General features: G+C 41.8%; 1 protein-coding gene across 2 annotated transcripts in view; it reads left to right on the top strand.

Annotated features, from left to right (window-relative positions):
- pik3cb (phosphatidylinositol-4,5-bisphosphate 3-kinase, catalytic subunit beta) overlaps window positions 1-22,006 on the top strand; it is a 52,798-nt gene that overhangs the window by 25,978 nt on the left and 4,814 nt on the right. For both annotated transcript variants that reach the window (XM_041940472.1, XM_041940473.1), the window contains exons 3-21: window positions 2,818-3,013; window positions 5,148-5,376; window positions 7,337-7,566; window positions 10,085-10,264; window positions 11,148-11,315; window positions 13,623-13,712; window positions 14,621-14,875; window positions 14,997-15,093; window positions 15,211-15,341; window positions 15,739-15,789; window positions 16,690-16,878; window positions 18,019-18,140; window positions 18,416-18,559; window positions 18,685-18,784; window positions 19,276-19,472; window positions 19,565-19,674; window positions 19,804-19,882; window positions 21,474-21,641; window positions 21,788-21,911. In XM_041940472.1, the coding sequence (XP_041796406.1) occupies window positions 2,855-3,013; window positions 5,148-5,376; window positions 7,337-7,566; window positions 10,085-10,264; window positions 11,148-11,315; window positions 13,623-13,712; window positions 14,621-14,875; window positions 14,997-15,093; window positions 15,211-15,341; window positions 15,739-15,789; window positions 16,690-16,878; window positions 18,019-18,140; window positions 18,416-18,559; window positions 18,685-18,784; window positions 19,276-19,472; window positions 19,565-19,674; window positions 19,804-19,882; window positions 21,474-21,641; window positions 21,788-21,911 (2,823 nt within the window). In that variant the 5' untranslated portion in view covers window positions 2,818-2,854. The remainder of the gene's footprint in view (window positions 1-2,817; window positions 3,014-5,147; window positions 5,377-7,336; window positions 7,567-10,084; window positions 10,265-11,147; window positions 11,316-13,622; window positions 13,713-14,620; window positions 14,876-14,996; window positions 15,094-15,210; window positions 15,342-15,738; window positions 15,790-16,689; window positions 16,879-18,018; window positions 18,141-18,415; window positions 18,560-18,684; window positions 18,785-19,275; window positions 19,473-19,564; window positions 19,675-19,803; window positions 19,883-21,473; window positions 21,642-21,787; window positions 21,912-22,006) is intronic.

Here is a 22,006-nt window from a genome sequence, read left to right on the forward strand (position 1 = left end):
CTGCAGAACTGATTCAACACATGTTGGAGGTAATGTTGCTCTGTGTTCTCATATATCTATGAAAGTCAATGGCATTTTCACAAAAGAAAACCAGTTTGTCTCTCAGGTATGCTTCCCTCTGATCTACCTACTCTCCTTTGATTTACTGACACACACCTTTCCAGATATTTGATTGGGTGTGAAGATTAAAACATGTGAACAGATGCCTGTTATCTTTTTCATTCCAGGTAGCTGTATGCTGAGTTTGTGAAAGGAGAGAGATAAGAAAAGGCACATTTGGAACAATAACAAAACTCCTGTATGAGGAAAATGTATACACAAAATTGCAATTAATGCCTTGAGTCGTTTTAGTAACTGTTATGAATACACAAAAGCAGGCAACGCAAATGTTAGTAGGATCATGTTTTTGCAACTTCAAACACAAATAGCCATCAAAGTGTGCGTGTTAGCCGTGGACTGAGGACCCCATAGTGAAACATCGTTTACACCTTCTAATGTTAGGTAACTGGACAGATCCCTTCAGGCTCTTCAATTTGTTGTCACATGAAACTCTCTCTTTCTCCCTGATCTTGCAAACCCACTTGTTCTCTTCAGATCCAGCCACTGAAACCTGACCTCGCAGCAATCCTTTGGCTGTCTGCCCGTACATCCTCAATAACCCTGCTCACCTGTGTCTGTGTGTGTCTGTGTGTGTGTGCGTGCATGTGTGTGTGTGTGTGTGTGTGTGTGTGTGTGTGTCGGCATCACTGCAGGATGAGACAGTATTCAAGCTGTCTGGTGTGAAAGCGTCTTTCTAGAAGCCCGTAACGACACAAGTGTTCATATGCATAGACGTGCATGCACATGTACTTCATCCATTCCTGAGCTGTCAGTGCATCAGACAGACATGCTGGGTGTCATGTTACCTTTCATGTGTGTAACTGTGCACCTTTGTGACGTCATAGGCTCGCCATTGTTTGCCCAGTAACATTTGAATGGTTTCTTGTTGCCAGCTGGAAATGTGTGTCTGTGTCAGTTAGTAAATGTTGTCTTGTGTATGTCGGAGTTATTTCCTACATAAGTGTAGCTGTGTTGCATAATGTGTGCAGTTGTCTATTTTGTGTTTAACTGATTTTTGTCTGCGTCACCCATGTGCAGCAGCTGCACTGTTTGGACATCAATTTACAGTTTGAACAGCAAACAAACACACACGAGATTGTTTCCATTTGCATGGCGGATAACGTTAAGTGGCTGAGATCGTGGCTCCAAATGCACAGCAGATATTGCACCGTTCTCGGGCACGTGGCATAATAACAGCTTGTGTGCTGGTAGCTCGAGCACTTAACTTAGAGGAGGAAAGACCATTAGAGGCAATCAGGGCTGTCACTTTTAATGGGTGGATCGAGACGAAATGGAGATGGACCTGTGGCCTAGTGGAAGAGTTAATGTACTTGGCCACTTGAGAACTAGGTAATGAGAAGAAGGCAGGTGGAAGTGCTGTGACAGTACAGCTGTGGTTGAGCCCAAATGGAAACCAGGCTGTGGGCTGTTTTACACCAGCAGCTGGGAAGCCACTTACTGCGGCTCTGTGGAACTCAGTGCAGTTAACATGCAAGCGTTCATGTGTGCGTTTGTTTGTTTTGTTTGGGTTTTTTTGTTGTTTTTTTTTCGTCCATGAATTGCATGTTTACCCTCTTACACTGCCTGTGCTGAATTTTGTGTGTTGTGCACGTCTCATTGGCAGACAGAAATAGCCTTTCTCAGCCAGTGCTTTTGAACATGCAGAGAGGACCTGTGGCAGGCTAACCCCCTCCTGCCTTTCTTGATAATTATCTTCGCAGCAGACTCTCTATGTTTTTTTTTTGTGTGAATGTGTGTGTGTGTGGGACAGTGGCTGTATATGTAGTAGCTAGCACTTTTATCCATGCATTCTTCTTATAAGTATGAGTGTTTTCTTTGTGTGTGCATGTTCTCTGCCCGGGGGACCAGATTGTCTGATGAGGGGAGGGCAGGCTGACCTTTTGTTCTGTTTGCTTAGTGGGCATTCCTCTGAGCACTGGCCCTCACCCAAGTTAAAGCCACCAGCCACACACTGGACTCAGCACAGTGCTGCCCCCATAGGGACACAGGGACACTGGGTTATTTGCACTTGTTAACTTGCTGTTAATGAAAAGGATATTAGAATAGAGCATACATGTAAAACAGCACAATGGTGGTTTTAATATATGATTGAAATTGTGAGTGATTTAAGGGGTGCTATATATATATATATATATTACTGGATTGTTTAAACAGCCTTAAAAGCTGTAATATCACAAGATCAGCTATGTCTTTTTGAGCTTTCATTCAGTTTTGACTAGTTATTTAAGAGGTGTATGCATGATCTGTGACATCTCAAGTTTAAGTTTAAAGTTTAAACCAGGCCTAAACCATTGAATTACCTTTGAGAAATGGCCTGATAGCTTTCTGGAATACCGTTCTAAGCTGCAAGGTGTCTAGGAAAGTGTTATCAGTCATGACAACATGGGATTGTAATACATTCACAGCAAGCTTGTTTTCTTTAGGTCGGTACGTTCATTGTTTGTTAAAAGGCTTAATGACTTATGAAAAAATTAGCTTTCTAGTAGTTCTGAGATTATTTTTTGCCAACTTTCTAACCACTGGTATCATTTTCTCCTCTAATTACAGTTTTAAAGGCTAATTTGTACTTTAATGCATCTGAAGAAAAAGGAAATAATGCTTTTTTTCAAGAAATGCCTCCTTAATATGCAATCCACTCATTAAACACATGAATGTCAGTCCAAACTGTGTTTTTGTTTCTCTCCTCTGTCCCTGCAGGTCCTTATGGTTGAGGTGGTGTGTGGTGCCCCTTGCCATGCCTCCTGCCATGACAGACCTCCTGGACATATGGGCGGCCCACTCGCCCCTGGACGGCCACGCTCTGGACCAGATCACTGTGGATTTTCTGCTGCCCACTGGAATCTATATCCAGATGGAAGTTCCACGCGAGGCCACCATTCAGCACATCAAACTGGTGAGTGGCACTGGGTGGGTGACGGCGCAGGTTTTGGTTAAAATGGGATATCTACACATTAGTTGGACTTAAAGTCATATTGCTGCTGTGGTGAGATTCCTTCAGCTGTGTTGTTGCAACAGTAGAGATGATTAATATCAGCCTTCAACACACTTGAAGAAGAGTAAATAAAGTTATTTGCTTGTCTTGTGTCCTGAAGTTATCTTATTGTCCTTACATGCCTCTTGGCCTATTGTCCGAATTAACACACGCACACACACACACACACACACACACACACACACACACACACACACACACACACACACACACACAGTCACACAGCTGGCCAGTTAGACATTATCTAATGCCTGTTTTGACAGAGGCTGCTGTTGCGGCTGGCTGTGTGTTTTTGTTTGCGAGTAGCTCTTGCTTTCAGCTTGCAAATAGCTCATGACATCATTCGTGACTGCAGCAGCTAATTTTGTGAAGTGGAGGTCAGAAGTCACTGACTTGATGGGCCTTTTAGAAGCGATAAAGAAAATTGCTTACATTGTTTGCAAAGTGGCACAAAGTACGTGTTAGTGTGAAGGTGTTCGAAATGATGATTTAACTGTTTATGTGCGGGGCTAATGGAAGATCCTGTGATGTGATTTAGATATCAATTTCAGCAACGCAGAGTGACCAGAAAAATGGAAATACTTTTATGATGCAAGGCAGTGAAGTAGAATAGCCCTGTAGTAACCACTACTGAATTTGAGACTTATTTTGTGTTATGTATTCCATTACAACATCCCCTCAAACGACAGTCTCAAACATGACTTCTGCGGTTTCCTGAAGTTAGTATGTAACTGCATGTATTCAGCGCTGTATTGACTTGCATTACAGTGTACAGCATTTGTATTTTTCTGGTTACTCAGTGTTTAATGTTCTCACAGCTGATATAAAGTGTTCTTTTATATTTCGGTAGGTAGGAAACATTTTCCTGCATCAACACTCAACTCAACCATGTTTTCTCCAGACCGGTACTATTAAATAAAGCCTGAGAAATCTCCATTCCCTGAAAAAACCATGTACAGAAACGGCAGAACGCTCTGACAGATTATATGCACTGAAACAAGAAAGACAGAAAGAGGAAGACTCCTCTGAGACATGTTTCTAGTAAATAAAAGAGTAGGAACAAATGCAAGAAAGGGTATTAGTTTAGCCAAAGGGTAGACTATTCCTTTGACCTTTCCAGACAGCTTTGGACCACACTCTATCGATTATTAAGAAGTTGAGAAGCGCATGCTAGGAATTATTGTGTTTCAATTATACTAATAAATACCAGATCAGATTTCCCAGAAAGCAGATGTGTCAAAATGTTATCGTTTGAACATCTACATTTTCCACTGAACACAGCATTGCAATCATTTTCCATAGTTTAATCATTTTCCTAGATTTGTTCATTTTAACTTCGGAGATTCAGAGAACATTAGATCATTAAATCGTCTAGAAGTTTTCCATGTGGTTCATGGAGAGATGTGATCAACATAACATAAAATCACGAGTATTGCTGGAGAAGAAGATGTTTGTTGGGAGGGCAAATGTGTTCTGTTCCAGTCTGCTACAACATAACTCTATAACCTCAGACAAACACAACACACACAACTTGACACACAACCCTGTGATCATGCTGCGGGGGCACAGTTACATGAATCATGCTAGGATTGGCTGGTGGACATATTATTCACATCCTGATTGGCTCACCCAGGAGCTGCGTCATGTTGCCATGAGTCATTCTTGTTCCTGATCATGAAACATACTCTTTTTGTCAATATATTACATCATTGCAATATGTTGTTCTTATTAGTTTGAAGGCATTTGGGAAACATTTTGCTGCTCAAGTTATTCATGCTTGAACTCCATCAAAAGCGCTGTGAGGGTCCTGTGTGGGTTAAGAAGATGCTATAAGCCTTGTTTAATCAAACCCCTCAAAAAATCATGAGGTAATCTCATATTTGCATGGCTATAAAGCCAAAATTAAGGACGCTGTGCATTCCGGTCGCGCATATTACTAAGAACGATTTATTTAATTGAGTCTAATTGAGAAGATAAAAATGCTCCTTAGAGGAAAAGCACTTCTGTGAAACCCCAATTGTTTTTCTCTCTCCAGCTCTTATGGAAGCAGGCTCAGTCATTCCCATTGTTTCCTACCCTGGGCGAGATGGAGAGCCACATGTTCGAGTGTGTCAACCAGGCAGCTGTGCACGAAGAACTGGAGGACGAAACTCGCAGGCTGTGCGACGTTCGGCCTTTTCTGCCGGTCCTCAAGCTGGTGACACGTAACTGCGGCCGAGCAGAGCGCCTGCTGGACTCCAAAATTGGCGTGCTCATTGGCAAGGGTAAGACAGCACTTTGAAGACTTCCCCTCAAGTTAAAGTGGCAGATTATCATGCAAACTCGCGCACACATTCCCACTTCCTCCCTGATGGATTCGTTTACTGTCCTTGTTTGACATTTCCAATAAAAAAAAAGCACTTAGAGTTGGTAAGTGGGACAGTAAATCTTTCCCCACACACAACAAGACTTAAGCCCCTCCTCCAGTACACTAAGTAGCTCTCCTACTCTGCACATTCACCCCAGCCATCAGACCCGAGGCCCGTCTGCAGCTGGCTCCTATCAGTGACCCTGCTGTCTGATAGAGAAGCGTGAGGATTGACTGGACGTGTTCCTGACATGTCCTCCATCGCATGTCACTTTGCATTACCACTGGTGAAGATGAGGCCTTTTAGAGGAGCAGACGGGATTGATCAGAACTGTAGAAAAGTGCAGTCCTCTGAAATGATTAATCATCTGTTGACAGAATATTTATTTATACATAGGAGGAAAAAATACTTTCTTACTTCCCCCAAAAGATCTGAAGTTAGACTCACAAATCTAAATCATATATCCCAGCAAAACAGTAGTTTCATCAACAGTTTCATTGATTAGTGGCGTGATAGAAAATTAATTAAAATGATATGACACAATTTCTGTTGTCTCAAAAACGTAAAAATGTGTTGCTTTTCTTTGTCATATACTGTATGACAGTGAACCAAATATCTTTGCTTTTGGACTGTTGGTCGATTTAAAGCAAACAACTTAACTACATCTCCTTGGGCTGTGGAAAAATATTACAGCCATTTTCAATTTGTTCTTACATTTTAAAGACAAAGCAATTGATTTGCTATATCAAAAAAATAATCTGCAGATGAATCGATATCAGAAATAGCTGTTTGTTTTAGCTCCCCTGGCTATATTTGCATGGATGCATGCACACAACTACATGCACACATTTTTATTTCATGTAGTCATGCAGTGACATAAACGTACAAATGTAAAAAAACAGAGATTTTCTCTTGCTGTCTAACAAGCCAAGTCACACACAAACACACTTTCAGTCCCCTTCTGATCAAGATATCCAGGATTACGAAAGTCCTTAGGTCACTGCAGGCCTCTTCAGAGGAAGAGAGGCAAGGAGAAGGGAGAGAAGGGGCTCTGAGTCTAATTTAGGGAGACTCAGACGATATTGATATTCTGCCCTCCTGGCTCCACATTCGTCTGACACGATCTTTTAAAGGCTTTCGTCAGTCTGAAGTGGTGTTTTCAAAGGGAACCCCACAGGCACGTCTGGATAGTCCCACACTCACACACCTAGCCCTGTGCAGCGCACAGTAACAAACTACTACACACTCACATGGCCAACTTTGTTTTTTTTTTCCCTTCCAGATATACAGTCACACAATGCAGCTAATGTGGTCCAGAGCCCTACTTTGAATGCGGGTCATATGAATGTTAAATGGCTTTAAATGTCAACATGTTGTTTTCATTACCAATGGAGTATTGTGCAGCATGCCTTTGATTAAAACACAAAGACTTTTGCTCACCAGGGAGCAGAGAGATAAAGTACGATCAGCCAAACAGCAGTTTTTACCTCTGGCATTTGGCACTAGTGTGAATATTAGGAGGCTCTGCTTTAATCCCACAAAAGAGTACTGTTTGTAATCCTTTTTACACATTCAGTGCTACAAGGTGCATATGCCTGGCCTCAAGTGTTGCACAGGTGTTTGTGCATTTTTAATGAGCAAAAGCATGTTACCCTCATATGTACAGCTTCCTACTTGACAGCTCTTTGAACTTCACAAGCTTCATGCTGAGTTCACCTCGAGAACACATTCTCATTGCATGAATTCATGAATATTATTAAAAGATGTATTATAAGAGGCGTTGTTGCAATTATTGCTGTAATCTAATCAGTCAAATAATCATGACACTATATTCTGCCTTGTACCAATGCTGTAACAATTTCCTTTCCACTACTAGGTCTCCATGAACTCGATGCTATAAATGACCAGGAGGTGAAGGACTTTCGAAGTAAGATGTTTCGTATAAGTGAAGAAAGGATGCAAAGAGTCCAGATGATGACATGTACAGAGTGGCTGCAGGCTTGCTTCTCCCCACATTTGGAGCCCGCAGCAGCAATGGCCATCACTGATGGCCTCAATGACCGGCTGGCTGATCTGAAAGTCATTATCCACTTCGACCAGTCTCAGGTGAGAGTTGTTAGTTCAGTGCTGCAAATGCTGAAAACTTTTAGCAGTAGTACACTGAGTGGAGTCAAAGTCCAGGCATATTTGTATTTGTGGTTTGTTTAGAATAGTCCATCCTTGTTTTTGATAAAATCATTGATAACTAGTATACTGAGCCGTTTCTTTGCCTTTAATTTTATCATAAATTTGTTCTTGGTAGCAAAGTGAAGATGGACAGGTGTGGCAGCCTGCTCAAGGGAATAAAGTTTCATTTAACGTTTTATTGAATCTCAGTCTTCACTTAATAATAGTAATAATGATATTTATTTGTGTAGCACCTTTCATACAAGAAATGCAGCTGAAAGTCTTTACAACGAAGAAATCACAGGGATATTAAAGGTTAAAAGTTTCAGGCCTATATCAAAAAACTCACAGGTAGTTCAAGGCTAAAGTGAAGAGGTACGTTTTTAGCTTTCTTTTGAAACATTTAGCGAGCTGACTTCTCTGATATCTATAGGTAGTATGATAACAACCTAGCAACAATATTGACATCTTGTCAGATTCTGTGGGAACTTCAGTAGAGTACATAACCCAATCTTGTAGATAGAAAATGTGATTATTTAGTTTCAGTATTACCCCAGAATGGGTCCCATATTGCAGTCCTTGATTTAATTATAGATTGTAATAATAATAATAAATTTAAATTAAAAACATTCTAATTTAATGGAACAGAATATAAATAGATATGAACTCTAAATAGGTATACAAGAACTAATGTATTAGGCAGCATTTGATGTTAAGCCATTTTTGATCTTCTCTTAGGGTTTAGGGGTATACCTTTTTGAGGTTATACCTATTGGCTTACAGTGTTTACTTGGATAGATTGCGCTATAATGGGAAGGACCTGTACTTCTTGGTAGAAAACTAGTAGTTACTTAGAAAAATGGATAATTTATGTACTTGTCTCTCTTCATGTCATTATTTTTCTAATTGAACTAGAGGAGACCAAAGAAAAAATCCATTGATTAAACCCATGAGCCAAACCCATACATAATGTATACATAATGAGCTCAGAATAACAGTGTGACTTACTGCTACAGCGGACAAAACCACCTTGTTGAGTAGCAAAAGTAGCCATGTGACTCCACCAGCACAGGCACATGCACTGTAGCCCAGCCTCTTTTTCTGATCACAGTTGGCAGCCCCACAACAATCACGTGACGTAGCCCAACTAGCGAGTCATGTGACAACACTAAGTGGGTCAAAACCATCAGCGAAATTATGCCATCCTCCCGGACACACACGCATATTAGCATGGCAGCTCAAGGGACCGAAACCCTGATTAAAATGAACCTCCCTCTCCTTCGCTGAACTCTCTGACTGTCTGCTTCCATCTGTCTTTGTCTCTCGCTGTATACTTCTCTTTGCCTCTGTTATAGAAGTAATGTTATTTCATAATAAAACAGATGGTCGGGTCCCTCCAGACCTGTGTACATCAGCTTTGATCAACATCACAGACACACACATGCACTTACACAAAGAGAGGCCATCTGTGCCACTGCGCTCAGATGGACACTGGCAGGAAGTCTTATGTGGGAGGTCAGACACAATGAGCCACATCATAGACGGGAAGTATGGTAGTGTAGTTTAACGTGTGAATATGGCCATGGTGTGAGATCTGTTTTTGGTGATATTGTTAGGATTATAGAGTTTTCCTCACTGCATGAGCATCAGAATCTCATCTGACTTCAACTTCTAAATACTGTTCAGACAGAGAAATGTTGTAAAATGCCAGAGTACGTTCAGGATACCTCAGTGCTGTTGGTTTTGTTCCACCACAGTGTAGCCATGGCCATTTTTTTGTTGGTAATTATGAATGTCATTTTTATTAAATCCCCAGGAAATAATGATTTCATCTCAGGTATCAGGTCAGTGCTGTGCTATAAATAGGACGAAGCAGTGAGCATCAGTGTGGCACATTAGACTGGCTGAGGCGATGTGTAGAGGACTTGCATGCATGTTCACACGTTCACATGCACAGTCTGCTACTGCATGAGTTCATTCAGCCACGAATGCACACGTGTCCACTCGTTTATGAACTATGTGTGAGTGTGTGCGTGCATTTGTGTGTTTGTGTGCACACATGAGAATTCGGAGAGGCTTTTTTGAGCTGTCTGAGGTGTGAGTGGCCGGTCTGTATGGGATTGTACGTTAAGCCCCATCTGTTTATCTCCATCAATGTCTTATACTCCAGTTTCTGTTATTCCTTTTCTCTATTTATCTCATCTTGGTAGAAACACTTGAGTACTGTATGTCTTTGTGTAAAAAGCGGTGGAGATCATATTTCAACCTAAACATTCCTCTTCACTATCTTAAATGATCCGGCAGCAAGCCCTCCAGCAGGTCAAGAGTCTGCATTGTTTTCTTTCCTTATGCTTTTTTTATCTCTTTGCCTATAAATTTACAAGGGCTATAGTTTGAGCTTTGAGCCAGAATAAACACTTCAATCAATCTCTCTCTGTTTTCCTGTCTTGTCTCACAGGACTCAGCCAGTCTGAAGGTGCCATCATCCTGCACTCCCACAGAGCTGATGGAGCTGGCCGTGAGGAAGTGGCTGACCACCCACGGGCCGGAGGAGGAGGCGTGGAGGGGTCAGTATGTACTGAGGGTCAGCCACTGTCTGGAGTTCCTCTGTGGAGACCACCCCCTGATTCAGTACAAGGTCAGTGGCTACACAGTAACTTGGTCAGGTGTCTATCAGTGAATGAGGGACACAAATCCTGGTTTTAGATGTGTCACGCTTTGTGTCAGTACTGTCCAGAAATAGCAATTTAAGCAATTTTTTTAAATTGTTGTTTTCTAAATATCTACATTTATACCGTTTACCATCATTCTCTTCTTCAGACATTTTATACCTGTTTACACATACATTTTCCAGAACCATGCACAATAATCAAACTTTTGATGTCATAAAAATCAGCAAGACTATGGTTTTCTGCCGGAGGTACAGTGTGACGGATGGGTCAAAGCAAGTAAGCCGTACAATAGCTTGCTGGCAAGTAACTGTGGTAAGCAGAGGGATGTATAAATAAAATCATAAGAACAGGTTGACAACTAGCATAGTGTAATGACTCCTACTACACAATTACAATGAAGTGAAACAATCATGGCATTAAGGCAGGGTTTTGAAGCCTAAGTAGCTAAATGTGTACGTATCTGAATCTCTGGCTTAAAGTAGTTGGTTACAGGTCTTATTTTCTTTTTGACATAACACATAAATCAATTCTGACATCTACACCAAGATATTTGAAATTGGATGTGTTCCAGTGTGTGTATACCCTTTCATGTTAGTTTGATGGAGTCTGCTGACAAGCTGTGCATAAATTTCCCTTGTTAAGACTTGTTTATTTCTCTGTCCTAAAAGTGCTTGACCTGATTCTTTCAAAAAAAAGCAGCTCCACTTTCATTTATAATGCAGCAATGCTTTTGCAAGTTCAACTTTAAAATACAGCACAACTATAAAGAGGGATCTAGCTTTTTATGCGTTCAGAAGGGCTTAGATATGCACATAGCTAAACAGGTTTCCTGTCCTGTCTTGTTTGCAGTACATTCGCACATGCATGCAAGCGAAGGAGTCTCCACACCTCACCCTGGTCCACACCAGCACCGTCAAGGCACTGTTTGACAGGGAAATCTCTGCCATCGGAGCTGTGGTTAGCCGCAAGTCCTCCAACCCCCCTTTACCACTACCTCCCAAGAGAAGGGTGCCTACGGTTAGTCCAGTAATGTGTGGCTCTGTGAATGAATGTACCTTTCACTTCTATTTTTGCAATGCTTTTGTCTATTTGACGTCTGCTGTTGTTTTCAGAGAACTTATACTTCACTAACAGCCACATATGCAGGTCATTTGATTATTGTGACTCTTCAGTGGTTTAAGTGAAATCAATCAAATGTTGTCATACACAATTATTTTCATATACAATATTAATGTTGCTGAATTAATTGTCGGGCACTGATTTATGTATCTGTGTAAAGTTGTCAGTGGCGTCACCATGACTAAAACTGAGGCTGTGATGCACATATGAAAATGTTCTCATTTACTGTAGATAACAACCACTAAATATCTGCCAGTGTTTCTTGAATAGTGTTCTTGATTCACCGAAATAGTAAACAGTTTGATTGATTCACCTGCACTGAACGAGGCAGGTGTGAAGGTTGACTTAGTAAACATGTACTCGGCAGCTGCCACCTGTCTTTTATGAGGCAGTGTTGGTTGTCAGAAAACATCTCCGGCTCCTCTCTGCCGCTGCTGCCAGGTGCACAGTGACATCACTCCTGGATGTGTGCATCCACATTTTAAATGTCAGGTTGAATTTAATTGGCCTTTTAATTGCCTGATGCCGTGCTTACTGTTGATCCCCCCTGATGTGTGGTTCAGAATGTCTGTAAATATAACAGGATCATCATATGGAAGTTTCCCCACATTAATCACATATACTGTAATCATGACAGCATTAGAACAGTTATTTCATAACTCAACCTTATGATTAAACATTTCGGTTTACAGTAAAAACAGGCACCAATTTAACCTCACTTCCACTTTTTTATGATGAGTACATGCACACTCAGTGTACAAGGAATTACAAAGTGTCACAATCATTGCGGATAATGATTTATGATAAAGTGAGGCCTACCGTAAAATGTGGTAAAGATGAAAATGACCAAAGATGTTAGTCATTAAGAAATGCTTCCTCCTCCTTTAGGAGGACGAGGGGAACTTCTATAGACCTAAAAAGAAGACACTAAATTAACCCATGAAGCCTGGATGAATGTAAATATTGTCCAGATAGTTTTCTAGGACTGAAACCGATCCAACCAATTATTTTCATTATTAGCTAATCTGCTGTTTATTTTCTAAATTAGTCAATCAGTTCCTGAGTCTTTAAAATGTCCAACAATTGTGAAAATATTAATTTTACTATCTCTGAAGAAAGAAAGGCAGCAAATGCTCACATTTAAGAAGAAGATGGAAGAATTATTAATGAATTATTCATGTTCATGTCACAGAGAGAGGCAGGAAATATTGGGAGAGAGAGTTTTTAGTGTGTTTTTAGTTAAACAATGAGTCAATCATGAAGTTGCTGCCTGTTAATTTTCTTTTGATTGACCAAATGAGCCATTGACTAATCGTTTCAGCTCTGAACTTGGTGTGCTTTCCCTTTCTGTAACCTCTCTTGCTCAATCTTAGATATTTCAGACTACACTTTTTTTCTCTCCACATTGCACTGGCCCTTTGCTCTATGCAGAGATCCTCTGATGATTTTAGTCCAAGATCTATGTTTAGACACAAAGATGAAAGAGCCTCTGCTGTTATGACTCCCAGATCACAGTATCAGTTGCTTGAGGAGACCAGGGCCACAAAGGTTGTTTCTTTTTATAAAATAACCCATTTTTTTGCTTATTATTAAGCTGTCTGGTCAGTTGTATAGCCATAAAGTGCATTGTACTGGAGGGAGATTGGAGGACTCTGATATGTTTACCATAGCAGTGTGGTTGTCTGTGACAGGAAGTGAGATTTACTTTCGGGAAAGGAAGCTGTTATTGGATGCTCTGCTGTTGCATGTTAGGAAACCTGACAGAAGATAGCAGAGGGATGGGTAGTTTTTGTCACGGTGCAGTACGTGGTACGTTTCTGCCTGTAACAGCAGAAGCACACACCAAAATAGTCGCTTATGTGACAAGAACCAAATTACACACCCTATCACAGTCACACATTTAAACACTTCAACACACACATCCACACACAAATACAGAGGCAGCAAACAGCAGGAAGTGTGCTAGTTAGTCATGTTCATAGAGTCGAGGTGTCATGTGATGCTGTTTTTCCTGCTGACTGCTGACCCTCGCAAATCCACTTGGCTTGACATCAGAATGACCTGCCTGACCTGCCACATTGTTTGTGGTTTTTCTTTTGTGCCTGTGTGTGTATGTGTGTGTGTGTGTGTGTTTTTACAGTACATTATGCAAATGATGCTCACTCATTGCATGTCTCTTTTTCTGCTCTCACTTTCCCTCTGCAGCAAGTACAGACGTGTGTGTGGGACGTGTCTAGCCCGTTTAAGATAGTCCTAGTGAAAGGCAGCAAGGTGAACGCAGAGGAGACTGCCAAGGTAAACGCTTATTTTGTCCACATCCGTAAAACATTCATTTATGTTCCTGTTAATATGTCACTGCACACACAAAGCCTGCATGCTCAGTTGTGCCTCCCACAGTTTCATATTTACTGCAGAAACTGGTGACATTGTCATTCAGTTAGGTAATACAAAGGTTTTAATAATGGCTTTAATTTGAATGTGAATCCATTATGAAATATTTCAGATAATATTGCTGATCTCTTTTGCCAAGAAATCCCATGAAAACACGAAACACAACAATGACCTGATCCTGCTAATAAATGTTGTCTTGTTACCAAAGCACAATATACAGTATCCTGTTCCTCTGTGCCATAAAACTCCACTGGTGTCCAAAAACTATTATTAACACATTATGAGTCACACTGTCTGCACTGGCTGACATGTTCTTTCATTACCATGAACACACACAGTAGTTTATTTTGAGTGAATCCCACAAACACTGTTCTGCTGCCAGAGATGCTCACCAGAGCACCAAATGTGGATTTTATATTCCCCAATAACAACACTATTTACTCTTGTTTCAGCGATGTTTGGTAAATATTTCAGTGCTCAGTTTTTTTAAACTGAAACTGTGAATTTGTGACCCATTTTTGAAGATTTACATCTTCAATAGGGATGAATGTTTTGGGCTGAGAGCCAGACAGACTGTCTGACCCATGTGGAAGGAAGGACTAATACACTGCTGGTTTGATGTTTTCATGGCATTAGTTGGAAATCTGTAACATAGAAGAGCAACATCAGACTTATTCTTCAAATATGGACCCACACAAGGTTTATGGCTGGAAAAGTTGAAGCAGGCTGGCTTGTAAATAAATATCAAATTGAGCAAAAGAGGAATATGACACTATATCTTTGCTGCTCTTCGACATGCCAACATCACCCAGGTCCAAGTGAGAGCGGGGCTCTTCCACGGCACAGAGCTGCTGTGCAAACCGGCGGTGAGCAGCGAGAGCAGCGGACGCTCAGACCACACATGGAAAGACAGCACGCTGGAGTTTGACCTCCCCGTCTGTGACCTGCCACGCATGACCCGCCTCTGCTTTGCTATCTATGCCGTCATGGATAAGGTCAAGAAGCAGAAGTCCACCAAAAATGCCCACATAAACAAGTACCAGACCATCCGCAAAGCAGGGAAAGTGGTAAGAAACAGTCTTGCAGTGGGTCAAATAAGGGCCGAGAGAGTAATAAAAGTTCTTCAGTTTCCACACATATACAACGTCTCATCCTTAATATCACTGTTTTCTCTCCTCTGGGATCCAGCACTACCCCATAGCTTGGGTCAACACCATGGTGTTTGACTACAAAGGCCAGCTGAAGACTGGAGACATCATCCTGCACTGCTGGTCTTCCTTTCCTGGTATAAACACACAAACACACTCATGTTTGCTTTATATCTACTAATGCAGTGAAGCTAGGGTTAAATTAACTTCTCCGGTGATGTCATTTCATGTGTGTCTGTGTGTGTGTTACCCAGATGAACTTGAAGAGATGCTGAACCCAATAGGAACCATTCAGACCAACCCGTACACTGAGAACGCTACAGCACTGCACATCCTCTTCCCAGAGTATTTGTCCCACTCCATCATCTTCCCTCCCTTTGACAAGGTCAGACAGCTGTCAGTCATTGTACTCCACAGTACAGCCCCACTCATAGAAACCTACCTGTGTGCCAGCATTAGCACATGATGCCAAAAAGCTGTGTAACACACATGAACATTTCTGCAGTCATGCACATAAACATCTCAAGGCTGCCATGATTGTGCTGTACTCGGACTATGTCTGAACTACAACTGGATGAGACCTCTGTGGCCTTTTTTTAAAGACTTGTGTGCAGTTAAAGTTGTCATCGCAGCGGCTTAGTACTCATCATAATGGTACCTAGTGATTATGATGAAGTGGTGGCTGTTAGCACAAGAGGATCAGGACGTGCTCAGCCTGCCTAATGCCCTGTATCTGAGTATGTGTGCTCGCTCATACAGTGCTCGCTTACTTTTTTTTGCAGATACTGGAAAAGGCTGCAGAGATTGCCAGAGCAAGTGACTGCGTAGCCATGGTGAGTTGATGTGGTAGATAATTTAGTGAACACACCTAAAGATATGGTATACATTCTCAATACACACCGGGTGAAAGTAGAGTGACATATTTGTTTCGAGTTGGCCAACAACAAATAGCATGCTCCATCATTTCTTTGCCCCCCCCCCAAAATGTGGCCACATACAGCTAGTTTCCTTGGAAACCCATTGTCATCACTTTGGCAGGGTGTAGCAACAAAAATATGTCAATCCCCTTCAAAACTAGAGACTCTAATCAGATTACTTGTATGTTTTCCTGTCTCTCCACCCCTTAACTAAAACCCCACTCCTGGGCGTGTTACGGTTGGTTACATAATCCTGTGTTATGTAGAGGGCATGCCTGAACTCACCCCTTTTAATGTGAGGTGTGTGTGTATAACTATGGATTAGTACAGACTATTTAGTGTTTATTTTTTATCATATGTCAATGTGTTTACAGTCACTTTACAGATCCACGCAGTTCCTCTGACACATCTATTCATCTGTAATCAAAGTTTCAGCACACAGTATTATTACTCAGTTTGCATTTATGTTGTTGGCTGTTTAAAGCATGTGTCCCTTTTGAATCAGAACACATACAACTTGTTTTACACAGAGACGATTCAACCTTAATCCTTGGCTTTTGGGTTGGATGAATTGCAATCAAGGCAGTTGATGAGAACTTGCTGGATACTCCTGCCATCTTGTGGTTCATTACGGTCACTGCTCTAACTCTTTGTCTTGCTCTCGTTTCCATTCACGTCCTGATCCCTCTTTCAATTTTCCTTCTTCAACGCTCCCTCATCCTCTCACCCTTTTTCTCCTCTACATCTTCTCCATCCTGTCCTTCTCAAACTGCCCAACCCAACCAACCATTCTACCGTCCTCCTCACTTCTGTCAGGGTCGTGGGGGTAAGAAGTTCCACATAGAGCTGAAGGAGATCATGGAGCGTGATGCGCTCTCCCAGCTGTGTGAAAACGAGAAGGATTTGATCTGGACACTACGCTATGACTGTAGAGAGAATTTCCCTCAGTCGCTGCCCAAGCTGCTACTCTCCGTCAAGTGGAGCAAACATGAAGACATGGCCCAGGTTAGCCAGCGTAATGTTTATGCATTTTAATAGTTCAAAGTCAGTTCTTTTCAATTGACAATTCAGTGACAGCCCAGATTAATGGAAGTAAAAGTAGTTTCATGGTTTTAAACATTGTTACAAGCTTAAAAAAAAAGCCTTTGGTTCACAGCTGTGTACTTTGGATGTGACATTATCTTTGTGTGGACAGTGCTTGTGAGTTGTATAGTTATGTCTCTCCTTTCCATGCCATTGTTTGAGTTCTTCAAGTCTCTTAAGTAGGTGATTTACTTTACATCCAACTAATTTGATACTGTTCTGTTCTGAAAGTACTTAAATACTTTCAGTCACACTATATAAATATTAGCACGGTTTCAAATGTGAAATGTCTTCTGGACAAAGAATTTCATGCAATATCTTAGTTTATACCAGTCACAGCTATAAGAATTATGCTTTTTATTGGTTGGCCTGCAGTTTTGTCAAAAATGATGATGCTTTTATTCTGCTCAATATTAACATGACAGTTATACATCAGTCTTTGACAACAGTATAGTTTTGTTGTATTCAGCGTCTTTATAGCAGCATCTTGAATTGACAGAACACTATGCTCGTTCTCAGATTTGACTGAATCAGCCTTCAAATAAAAAATATTGTTCCAAACAAAACTTTCTTCACATGAAATGGACGTGCCTTCTGACAACCAAACACAGTTAGAATGTGGCTCAGTAATAAGCCAACTTTTCTTTTGTGTGTCTATGTTACACCTGAATGTTACTTGTGGAGAGACGCTGCTGTCGTCTGCAGTCTTTACTGTGTTTGAGAAGCAGAGAGCGGCCAATCACAGCACGCATGAAACAACTGTGACAGTCGGTCTGCTTGAGAGTGGTTGCTTTAGTGCACCACAGTACACTATCTAAATCCATAGTGTTCATTTCACACCCGATCAACTTAATTTCATTTACAGAAAAGAAAATCAGGATCTCAATTGTTGTTACTCTAAGATAAATCGCTCTGCCATGATCTCAAGGTTAATTAAACTTTTATAATAGACATTTTACTTGCAAAGCTACAGAAGGACTGTCTCATGTGTGTATGTAACTCTGATTAAACATCTGTATGTCGGTTTCTTAGCATTTGTGTGTGTGTGTTTGTGTGTCTCAGCTCCAGGCATTGCTTCAGATCTGGCCCAAGCTGAGTCCCAGAGATGCTCTGGAGCTCCTGGACTTCAACTACCCTGATCAGTATGTCAGAGAATATGCTGTTGGCTGTCTCCGGGATATGAGGTAAACATATGCATCCACCCACACAGAGAGTTTTATATAATACAGGGGCCTTCTCAGTTCTTCTTTGTCTCATATTCAAGCTTCTACATTTATATCATCCAGGACACTTTGTTACATGCCCGCATTTTCCTTGCTGATTTATCTTATTATGAATTACTGTGAGTGACTACATGCATGAGTTTCCTGAGTGAAAGATAACAAGTAGAAAACAGCTGTTCAGAAACCCTCCTCTCATGCTCCTCTCTCCGTTCCTTCCTTCTGTCTCCTCTCACCAGTAACGAGGAGCTGTCGCAGTACTTGCTACAGTTGGTGCAAGTATTGCGTTATGAGCCCTACTATGACTGCGCCCTCACCCACTTCCTGCTGGAGCGTGCTCAGGGGAACCGCAAGATAGGACATTTCCTCTTCTGGCACCTACGGTGTGTGCAGACACCGGTGTCTGTGTGTACATAGAAAGAAAGGGAAAGAGACTGTATGTTTGTAAAAACAATTGAGTCCTGAGAGGTTTCTCCTCTGACTGTGGCTGTCCTGCTGCCCACTACAGGTCAGAGATCCACATGCCAGCTGTGTCAGTGCAGTTTGCCCTCATCCTGGAAGCCTACTGCAGAGGCAGCATCCCTCATATTGAGGTTCTAAAGAAACAGGTCGGTCTCTCATGCTCGCACACACGCAGTCTGTTTTATGTCTTGTCTCATGCACACACATTTTCTCACAGCTTGTTTCTTTTTCACCTCCATAAAATATGTCCCTCTTCCTCAATTCCATATCTAAGGTTCAGACTTTCACTCTACTGAACCAGAACAACTGTATTCTAGTGTTGATGCTGGCAGGACTAGATTAATGATATTTTTAGCCAGCAGCAGCGTCACCCTCCTGCCCTCTACAGTATTGATTCTAACTGTCACTCCTGTGGTCACTTCCTCCTACTTCCTCATCAGCACAGTCAGTTATCTGGCCACTTTCCTGTTTGTGAGAGCACACTCACTGGCTTGGGATCACATTGTTGACATAGTCTGTTTAAGGAAGGATATAACAGGGGTGATTCCATGGTTTGTTAGCTGGAGTCAAACAAATTCTGAAATATTGTTCCAGCGTTACCAACACTGTTCCATGTTCTGTCTTTTGACTGTACCAGGTGGAAGCCCTGAGTAAGCTAAAGTCAGTGAATGAGCTCATTAAGCTAGGAACCATCAAGAACGCTCGGAGTAAGACCAAGGAGGCAATGTTGACCAAGGAGGCCATGATGACTTGTCTGAGGCAGAGCGGCTATTCAGAGACTCTGTCAGACCTGCATTCCCCTCTAAACCCCAACGTCCTGCTGTCTGGCATCAAGTAAGACAGCACAGTTGTGATCACAGGTCAAAGTTACGCATTTTTCCTCCTCACACATCGTCATTCCCATCTCTCTCTCATTCCCCCATCAGTGTGGAGAAGTGTCGGTACATGGACTCTAAGATGAAGCCTCTCTGGATCGTTTACAACAACAAGCTGCTGGGCGGAGACACCCTTGGAATCATCTTCAAGAATGGAGATGGTAGGGGGAATCAAAGACGGGGGGTTTTAGCAAAGAGGTCATGATGACGAGGGATTGAAATCACTTTCCATCTTTCAAGTAAACCTTTGCTTTTTTTTTTAATTAAGAAAATTTTCCATTTTCTTATAGACCTGAGACAAGACATGTTGACCCTCCAGATTTTGAGGTTAATGGATCGGCTATGGAAGGAGGCTAATCTGGACCTCAGGTGAGTTTTTTTTATTGTGCTTGTGTGTGTGTGTGTGTGTGTGTGTGTGTGTGTGTGTGTGTGTGTGTGTGTGTGTGTGTGTGTGTGTGTGTGTGTGTGTGTTTGCGTGTGTGTGTGTGTTTGTGCGTGTGCGTGTTAAACGGACAGCCTTTGTCTAGCTTGTTTATTCCTGTTCTCTGTAGGGAAGGGGAAGCTCTGGTGGGGTGCAGCAGAGAAGGGGAGACACTAAATTACCCCATGCTAGTTTGACCTCCAACCCTCTTACACCCTAGACCAAGGGCCCACGTGTGCACACACACACACACACACACAAAATATCTGCATTACATCCTAATCAAATCCACACTTTCGCACTTTGACAAACCCCTTTTCTCTCTTCGTCATACACTGACACATCTGGAGCTGAGCAGTGGAGGGGGTTGTTTTGACAGTTGAGCTCGAGGACAGTGCTTCGGATTACAGGGACATGAGTTCAGAGTTCGAACACAGTGACACGACATTGTGAATGGAGGGAAGGACAATGTAATGAAACCAGTATGATGGTGGATGTGAGCTTGTTCTGTGATTTCTTGCTGATATATATTAAAACATGTAGTCTTACTTGTCGACTGTCTGTGGTCGTTTTTTCTGATTTGTTGAAACCCAACAGCCATCAAGTTGAGTAAGAAATGCCTTGAAGGCATTTGGTCTCCATTAAACTTCTGTCAAACTGCAAATGAAATCTAGAAATTGAATCTGCTTTAAGCATCGTTGGGTCATGGCAGTAAATTACTACAAAAAGACGTATTCTGAGGAAGATTTGTCCTGTTCCTGTAATTCTGCATCGTGAAAAATGAAAAGCTACTGCCATCTTGTGGAAAGAAAGAAGAAGTTAAAGTGAATGAAGAAGAAAATGTACCATCATCTGGCCGGTCTATGTGTCATCATGTAATCACCATATGTTCTTCACCAAATGTTCCCATCTGCCCTCTCTCAACTCTGTGTAAACACAATGATATTGTATACTGTCAGACAGTGAATTGCACCCAGGGGAGTGGATATGAAAGAACTTCCCAATAAACCACAGCCTAATATCTTAATCTCATAAATATACAACAGTGGAAATGGATCTAGAGCAACACACAGAAAGCTACATTTAGACTGCCTGGTCAAATAACCCAAATCAGACTTTTACTTTCATATGGCACAGACTTTTGAATCTTGCCTGGATCCTGTTTTTGGGGGACTGTTTTTATTGGTATGTTGAAATAAATGTGACAAAAAACAGACACTGTCACTGCATCTGATAGTTCTTACAGGACGTACAGTATATGCTGAGTGTAACTAGCGATAGGTATTTTCCAGGCTGACTGACTGCGAAATATACATGTCTACCATATTTTCCTCTGGAAAATGTAAATGGTAGAAATTATGGCTGTAAGTGTGCATGTGAAAAAAGGCTTGATGAAATGATTTTGTTCTGCATGTATCAGTAGGGGTTGCAGTTTTTTTAGATCTACCCACCAAATGCTCAAGGATGGGTATGCATGTTCACAATATTTCAATTGATACCATTAACCTAGTTTCTTCTCCTTCTCTACCTATCATGCAGAATCGTACCGTATGGTTGCCTAGCGACAGGTGACCGTGCAGGGCTGATCGAGGTGGTCTCATCAGCAGACACGATTGCCAACATCCAGCTGACCAGCAGCAACGTGGCAGCAGCTGCCGCCTTCAACAAGGATGCTTTGCTGAACTGGCTCAAAGAGAGAAACTCTGGGTAAGATGCCTCTTGCTGATAAAATGAACCTTTCAGTAACTGCACTTTGAGCATCTTTGGACTACAGGATGTGTTGCAGGTGGCAGGGACCACTGAGGCTTACTTAGAGGACAATCAAGAACCCTGTATATGTTTTGTATTGACAGCGACGCTCTTGATCGGGCCATTGAGGAGTTCACTCTGTCATGTGCAGGCTACTGTGTAGCCACCTACGTCCTGGGCATCGGAGACCGCCACAGCGACAACATCATGGTCCGCAGCACCGGCCAGGTATGACAGACTGTTTGATTTATCCATATATACTATCCACTCTCTCGCTGTGTTTTTTCCTCGCTCCACTGTGCTCACTGATTGGCCTTCTGGTC

Source organism: Chelmon rostratus, chromosome 7 (genome assembly GCF_017976325.1).
Source record: "Chelmon rostratus isolate fCheRos1 chromosome 7, fCheRos1.pri, whole genome shotgun sequence".
Classification (NCBI taxonomy): domain Eukaryota; kingdom Metazoa; phylum Chordata; class Actinopteri; order Chaetodontiformes; family Chaetodontidae; genus Chelmon; species Chelmon rostratus.